This window comes from Cryptomeria japonica, chromosome 7 (genome assembly GCF_030272615.1).
Source record: "Cryptomeria japonica chromosome 7, Sugi_1.0, whole genome shotgun sequence".
NCBI classification, from domain to species: domain Eukaryota; kingdom Viridiplantae; phylum Streptophyta; class Pinopsida; order Cupressales; family Cupressaceae; genus Cryptomeria; species Cryptomeria japonica.
This window is the reverse complement of record NC_081411.1, coordinates 359,204,926-359,213,570: the sequence shown is the minus strand read 5'-3', so window position 1 is coordinate 359,213,570 and position 8,645 is coordinate 359,204,926. Positions and strand designations below refer to the sequence as shown.

General features: G+C 35.8%; 1 protein-coding gene across 3 annotated transcripts in view; it reads right to left on the bottom strand.

The window, feature by feature from the left end:
- Positions 1-2,961: 2,961 nt before the first annotated feature.
- The window catches only part of LOC131051631 (FKBP12-interacting protein of 37 kDa), a 184,021-nt gene continuing 178,337 nt past the window's right edge, over positions 2,962-8,645 (bottom strand). For all 3 annotated transcript variants that reach the window (XM_059209073.1, XM_059209074.1, XM_059209072.1), the window contains 2 exons: positions 3,887-3,942; positions 2,962-3,331 (listed from right to left, as the gene is read on the bottom strand). In XM_059209073.1, the coding sequence (XP_059065056.1) occupies positions 3,185-3,331; positions 3,887-3,942 (203 nt within the window). In that variant the 3' untranslated portion in view covers positions 2,962-3,184. The remainder of the gene's footprint in view (positions 3,332-3,886; positions 3,943-8,645) is intronic.

The window sequence follows — 8,645 nt, the reverse complement described above, 5'->3', positions numbered from 1 at the left end:
AACCTAAATCAAGCCCTTTTCCCCTTTTATAGGAGGAAAATGAAATTAGGGTTAGCCGACTGGACTTGTAATATGGTCGTGGTCTCCCCTATACCAACACAGTTGTAACTTATCGGAAGATGAATCAATCTGCACACTTTTTACATGCATGAAATCATACACATCATACAAACTTCATCAAATTAATTCAACAATTTTCCAAAAAATTGATTCATCTCCCGAGGGGGCATCATCATCAAATACTTAAATCTGGGGCATCACATTAAATCTGGGGCACGACTGACAAATCAAAAGAGCGACACAAAAATTGCATTAGATCATAAATCATGATAAAACATCATTTTCTTTGAAATAACATGTGCACACACGTCACTTCAAAGAGGGGCAAAATGTAGACGTATAAAAATGACCATATTCCTAAATGAATATTTTATGTTCATTTCTCTATTTAATTAAACTATCCACATTCCTCTATTTAATTAAATAAATTATTCAATTTATTTAAATTAAATTCACTATACCATTTAATGAATAAATCATTTTATTCAATTAAAACCCCCCTATCCACTTTTAATTAAATTCAAATTTAATTAAATAGTTATCCCAAATTGAATAAATCAAATTTATTTAATTACAACCAAATTGAATGAATTAAATTATTTCAATTAAATCCTATTATCCCCCCATCCACTTGCAAAATCTCAAACCCCTTTCTAATCCCTTCTAGAATCTTCTAAACACTTCTAATTAACCTAACCCTCCTCTAAATTTTGTCACATCCCTAAGCAAAGGGAAGTCACTTCTCAAGACCCTTAAAGTCTTTGATAACCATTAAAGGTTTTCAACCTTCAACCACCAAAACCCTTAAAGTCTTTGAAAACCATTGAAGGCTTCCAACCTTCAACCACTTAATCCTCAAAGTCTCCAATAACCATTAATGGTTAATTCAAACCCTCCCACATGGTTAAAACATTTGTTTTGACTCAACCTCTATCCAACCCAAGGGTCTCATCAGGCCATTAATGCTTTGACCATGATTATCTCTTAATCATTTGCACAAAGGTTTATCCTTGGATTAACTCCTAATCCAGTGGGTAAGCCTAACTTAGACCTGACCCTTAGCCTTTAGATAACCATGAGGTCTTCTCAGGCTTTTAATGCCTCCAACCTCTTCTCTCAACCCAACCCTATGTTGACACTTGTCACCATTCCATTGGTGCCAATTGTGCACATGGATCCCCAACTTTCAAACCTGGCCCTTGATTAAACCTTTCAATCTTGACCATCCATTGCCCTGTTTATGCTATAAATAGAGCTCTCATTCCTCCATTCTCAACAATCATCTTTCAAATTTGAAGCATTATACTTATGCTCAAATTCTTTCAAGCTTTTTCATTTCATATATGCTCATCATTTAGCCTCTTTTAGATCAGGAATTAGACTAAATATACATGTTAGAATACTTCTTTTATCATTTTAGCTCAATCATAGACTAAATATATCATGTTAGGATAGTATTCATACTAACCTCGTCATCTTATCATCTAATGTATTGCATTTTAGAATCATACATAGCTTAATCTCCATTTCATACTAAAATCTATCAAAGCATCTCTCGTTCTCATATTTGCCATCCCTAAACCATTTTGCTCAGTAATCTGAGAGCAAAAACGTTGGTTTGAGGGACATTGTGAGATAGAGAACCATGGGACCCTCCTTGGGAAGCTGAGTAACACTACGTTACTCCATAGCTTGCATCAAAAAGTCCTCTGTGTGTGTGTGGACTAGTTTATAACATATTTTCACATATTAAGTTTTATCAGCCCACTTTTCCCGCATACACTATTAATTCTCAATTAGATTCCAATTTTTTCAGCAATCAAGAGTTTTTCATGAATTTCATAATATCAAAGAAATCCAACTTCCCTCCCCGAATTCAGAAAAACTTGATATTGTTTAGCATGGAATAAATGACAAAGAACAGCCCCAACATAAAAAGGAAAACTTGGGGATGTCAACCATGGGCAATATGACACACAAAAAATACATTCAATTATGCTCGATACTTCATAGCAGTATGCTTTGAAAGAAAAACATGAATGGGAAAGGACAAAGCTGTTAAAAAATTAACCAAAACATTTTAATTCATCAATGATAAACAATCAACAATTGGTGTAAATAGGCAATGATGTTAATCTCAAACTGGAGATCAGAAAGACTAGCTATTCAAACTCAAATCATTTTTTTTCCTAAATTAAATTTTTAATCTAATTAAACTTCACTAAATTTCCCATACATAGTAATCTCCGCATCCTACAAGATTTGTTCACCTTTCTTCTAGAAAGGATTATGAGTGTTACAAGTTTGTTTGCAATTACCCCTTTTCTATTTTTCCTTTAGCCCACTCTTCCAAATCAAAGACAGTTAAAAGAGTTATCAAGATTACAGAGAAAAATGATTCCTTGTCAAAATAACTTCCAAATCATTTAGATAGGCATGTTGGCAGATGATTTGGCCCTGAGGAATGTTAACTAGTAATCATGAGAATCATACATTTGAAACTTGCTGAGTAGTCATGCATGATTTTCCAGGGCTAAGTTACTTGGCCTCAAACTTTGATTTGCAGGGTTGAGTTTTGGTCAGTTCTGAGCCAGTTACCCAAACATTTGCCAAAACTGACAATTAGTGAGAAAAACCCACTCACACTGGCACGATGACGAAAAATTTTCCCAAATTTTCTTCAGCTCTCACTCCAACACGCTCACAAAATCATTCACAACTCTTAAGTCTGAAGGTCCATGTGGTCTTGACACCAGTGGGGGCTGACATCCCCAGGCCCCTGCTCTAGTTTTCAAGAACATAAACAAAAAAAAATTGCTTTTGGGCCCATGATTTCCACAGATGAAACTTGTAGAAATAATACTACAGATTTGTAATTTATTATCATATGACACTGTGATGTGCATTGAACTCATTTTTTATCCATAAATGAAGAAAAAACGACTTACAACTTATATAAATTCAGTTCCATGTGTTTTTTTTTTTAAAATGTGTATTTTAATGTTCTAACTTCTGACATTTTGGCGAGTTATTGCCTAGCCTGAGTTTTTGAACTATGCTGAGAACCAACATATTTCTTACATCTGCAAAACAGCTTTTTTTGACAGCCAATTTGTATCCTGCATCACCTATTTGCCTTTGATGCATCAACAGTATTTCCACCTTCACTGGTCTTCTTGTCCTCCTTTCCTCCACTTTTTGGTTTCTTGCCTTCTGTCATTTTTTTTGCTTCAATATCTTTGTCGTCAAGCTGTTTCTTCATTGTTTTTACCTGAAATGCATCTATAGGAATGAGAATAATTCCACCCTTAAGCGTAATAACACTATTCACTATATTAAGTGAAACAAAAAAGTGAGAAGATTCCCTCAATTAGAGAGGTTCAATCGTAATATTAGGATAGAAGATGAAAGCAGATGTTATATCCAAATAAAGATCTCATACAAGAAGGTAAAATGCTATCATAGGCAATCAAGGAAGATTCTAGATATCAAACGAAAGGCATGGATAATTATGAAATAAAGTAGATCACTATCTTCTAAATAGGATTAAGTGATAAAATATGAGGGAAAATAGCTACACAAAACATCCATCATAAGAAACAAATAATGATACTGGTTATTTTGTTCAAGAACTAAAATATCTTGTCCTTTAAACTCCAATAGATCGGCAACAGGTGATGGAATTAGAATTTTTAAAGAAACAAACAAATTGAGTTTTTAAATATATTATATTTTAGAACAAAGGAAAGAACAATTACAGTTATCAGAGTTTTCTGCTTTCAAAGCAATACATCAAAAAAAGTATATCTAAGAGACTTGAGAGTACCAATTCATTTGACTTGTCAACTCCTTCCTCCAGCATCTCCATGTAGTCCAGTAATTCTTCAAGAACATTCTCGAGTCAATACAAAATTGCGGCAAAAACATTCTAATCAAAAAATTAAAAAAAATACAAAGTAACCATTATCTTGATTCATTAAAAAATTCAGATTTTTATAGAGCCTCCACTAATTTTATAATAATCCCTTAAACATAGTTACAGTACTATTTAGTCTGTGATTTAATCATTTAACAGTAACAAATTGTCATGGCTATATTATGCCAGAGGCTGTCATTGACTTCAACCAAATTGCTCATACATAAAACTGCAGCGGAGGCCCAATAAGAAATTTCTTTTTTTGCTTCTGCATCACCTAATGTTTTCCAGGGATGCCTCAAATTCATTTTTGTAACCCTATTACAACAGACAAAAAAATTAAGTAATTGAAACTCTCAAAGCTCTAATGCTTCAAATAAATCTGAACCATATGCCTCTAGGAATTCATTGGAGATATTGTCATATGGCTAAAGTAAAAATTGTACCTTCTGAATCTCTCACCCTATTCACATGTCTATCTGTATTCGTACTTGAATGAATTAATCATGTAATTGTAACCATTGTTATTGCCATATTATGACACAGGTTGTCATTAAAATCCACCAAATTGCTTTTGTTCATACATAAAACTACACTAAAGACCAAAAATGAAATTTCATAAATGATAATATGATATATCTGTTTAATGTTTAAATCACTGTAAAATTTAATGGCCTCTAATTGCTTCTCCATCACTGTAAGATTCCCTTCACCTTATATGCAGTAATTTTTTCCACTTTCCACCAGACTTAACAGTTGCATGTTACGATAACAGTTTGAATGTTTGTTTGCTTGGAGAGTTTCAGTTTTACAATAATATTGCATGTATAAATATTTAACTATCATTCATGCATAAAAATAATTCAATGAAGAGGACTGATAACAGAGAATATTTATTCAATTAGCTGCAGTTAAGTATGGAAAACAATGAGACACAATGTGGTTTTCTGACCTGTGTCTTATAATGTCATGCCCCTGAATTGATACCCCAAATCGGTGACTCACATTCCTTGATCAGAAGATCCAATCGAAGAAATTGTCTTACTACAGTAAGACTTCACAATTTCTTGTTCCTAACATGGACCCAACCAAGAGCGGCAGATTGCGATTATCATGGTATTCAGATCGTGGTCATTACCAGATCATTTTCATTATGGTGAGCAGATTGTGATAGCCTTATGCATCGCCTCCTCTTTTCCTAACAGCAATCTCCCCTAATTGATTAAGATTAATTAAACTATACAAGGAGGGGCGGTTTGATACTGACGGGATGCAATTAGTGTCCAATAGACACTCCATCTCATCGGTCACATCGCTGAAGAGAAGTTGCCACCCTACAAAGCGAATGGAGTGTATAAAGGGAACATGCCGTCATCCAAGAAAGGACATCGAAGGATTCAGATCTGACTTTTCTTAAGATATTAAGACTCAGGCAGTCCATCTGGTTATTAGAGTTTGGGTATCAATCAAAGTGAAAGGTATCTCTAACCCTTGTTTCAATTAAAAATTGTGATCTAGGGCAAAAATTGGGTATTTATAATTTGGGGACATTGCAAGTTGTATCAGAGCATGTTCCTGTCAGCCTGAGGGAAACTAGTTGATGCAACTTAGTCAACGAGCAATTAGGGCTCTAGAAAGGGAAAAGAAGAAGCCTACCTACCAAAACAATACAAACAACTTTCAAATTGAGCATGAATTGAGGAATTTCATGGAAAAGAATGAACAAACAACCCAAGCCTTACTCCAAACCCTTCAAAACATAAACAATACTCTTAAGCCAAACCAAAGACATGAGAGGAAAGTAATCCCCAGCCAATCCAAAAGTAATCATGAAACTACGATAGGATCAAACCCAAGTACAAATAGACCCCCTTTCCTAACCAAGGAGGGATCACCAAGGGAAAATGAAAAAATTAACAACCCAAATGTGAGAGAACTTGCCATAGAATATGTGGGGCTTGACCCTAACGTCAAAAGAAGTATCCTTTTCACCACATATTGTGAGGTTGGGATGAAGAATGTTCATAGAAGGAGAAATAACCAACCTAGTCAAGATATAAAGAATAAAATGGGAAAATTATCCGTCCCTAACTTTGATAGGTCGGGAAAAATTACAGCTCATGCATGGTTACAAAAAGTAGACATATCTAACTCTTTGCCCCATGACAGAAAAAGATGCCATTACATTCGCCATATTACATCTAGAAGAGGTGGCACATGATTGGTGGCATCATAGAACCCTTGAAGATTACATCACGGAATTTCAAAGGTTAACCGTTATGGTCCCTAGAATATCCGAGGAGAGACTCACTTACCTATTCATATAAGGATTGGTGGATACCAACTGAGGGCTAGTAAGTGCCTTGGATCCTCCTACACTCCAAGAAGACATCCTTAAAGCCACTCAACTAGATTCCGCCCAAGCAAAGGAAAAGGTTCACTCTAAGAAGATGGCATCAAAAAATAGGCACTTCTATGAGAAGGACAAGCACAAGGAGACATATATCTCTCATGACAAATGAGAAGAACTAAGGAAGAGAGGTCTATGTTTTGATTGCAAGAGGAAATGGGAACGAGGACACACTTGTAAACAAGATGAAACCCAAGAGAAAAAGAGGTGTTTTAGGTGCAAAGATCCATGGGCACATGGACATAAATGTAATGTGAGGAATCTTAAAAGAAAGAACTTGTATTATAAATGCAAAGGAAATTGGGAACCAAGCCACATATGTTGAAGCCAAATACATATTATACAAGCAATATCCGATGAAGAAGCAAAAGGAAACCTAAGCAAGAAAGCAAGATATGATGGAGACCTTAAGAGCATTCCATCAAAATAAGAGGGGAGAATTAACAAATGGAGCTATGTGGAGGAACCAATCTAGTAATCATGATACCCTCCCCTCAATAAAAAAATCATGATATGACAACAAAAATATTTTCATAAGACCCAAGGTTTAGATCTCAAGCATCTAGCATGGAGGATATTAACCCTTGCGATTCGGTATGAATGGATGCAAACAATATACTAATATGCACTTGTAATATTTATGCACTTATAAACTACTTTCTTGGAACAATCTAATATCCATGTACTTCATATCTTTGCAAACATGCTCTATGTATATTGATAATAAAGATAATGTTGCATAAAAACTTGCACACAATGAAATCCAGAAGCTGTTTATCATGATCATGGATTGTGGAAATCTAATAGAATTGATGTTGCATAATGTTTGTGTATTGTGATGCATGATTTGTATGCTATTGATGTCTCCAATTGTGGTAGAGGGATAAGGGACACAATAGGGGGAACGGTGAAAGATTTTCTCACTAGGTATGTGTTGTGAGGTAATCACACATCGCCCCATTGCAAATGGGGACCCCCACTTTTTTCTTTGCTTTCTAGGATAGTGTTAAGAGTCCTTTTGCTATTAACCTTTACATTGGAGAGGTATATAGTTGGTCAAGAAGCCAAGAGTCAAGTGAATAGCCCTTTGGTGAGGTGTGAAATGAAGTAATGTGAGATGAGGAGTCAAGTTAAGAGTTTGATAGAGGAGTCCCTTAGGCCAAGCCTAGTTGACTATGTGTTGATGTATAGCTAGGTTGGATCCCTTGGGTGGGCCGACCTAGTCACCCGAATTGCTAATGGCTCTTCGACCTTAGCAATTTGCCTTTTTATTGGGCTCTATTTGAGTGGGTTATAGGTCAGCCCTATAATTATAACATGTAAAGGACTTCATATAACGTGTGGACCTAATTCAGTTTGGCGCCACCTCTAATACATTTGATTGTAATTTAATATATGCTAGCCAACTTGAAGAATTAAAGGTTAAGTTGCCTATAAGTACAAAGTACTTCTCATTGTTCACATCATCGTTTCAGTGAACTATCTCTGCAATACATCAGCGAATTTGTTGTTATCTTCAGCAAAGTATATTTGCTTTAGGACATTAGCCTATCACAGCAGATTGAGATCTTGAAGTCAGCGAACCTGATCAAGGAGAGGCAAATTCATTCTATGCTGTGCAGATCTCAGTCTGCGCCCTAGTGAATCTCTTCTTAGCTGAGCGAACATCATTACCAGCTGAGCGAACATCACCCTAGGCTGTTCTGAGGCTGCCGAACCTGCTACAGGCAGTAGTACCTGCATTTTGGAGAATTCTTCAAGTCTGATCTCAGGTCCCAGGATCAGATAAGTTGTGTCACTTATGTTTGTGCCCTAGCTGGGCAAAGTTGTAACCTCTTTCTGTGATTAATCTAAGGCAGATCTGAGAAATTAGTTGCTGGGTTTTTCCTCCAGGAGGGAGGTTTTCCCAGGGTATATTTGTGTTGTGTTCTTCTTTCTGTGCATTTTGCTTTCTGCTCATTGATTGTTAATCTGACCACTAAAAACTAACACTATGCAGGTGTTTTCTTGATCCTCCAAGTGACCCATTACACTTCAATGAAAGGTGAGACCCAGGAGCAAAATTTGACTAAGTATGCTAAAATTTCCTTTGCTCCAGTCTAGGAGCGAATTTTGCTTCCATTGCTCCCCTTTAGGAGCAAAATTCCTCTCAAAATCACCTAAAGCTGCCTCTAATCATCATATGACACCTTAGTTTGAGTGAAAGATTCAATCCTTGATCAGGAACCTTGAATGAGGTTAAGTGTGGAGGTCATTTCC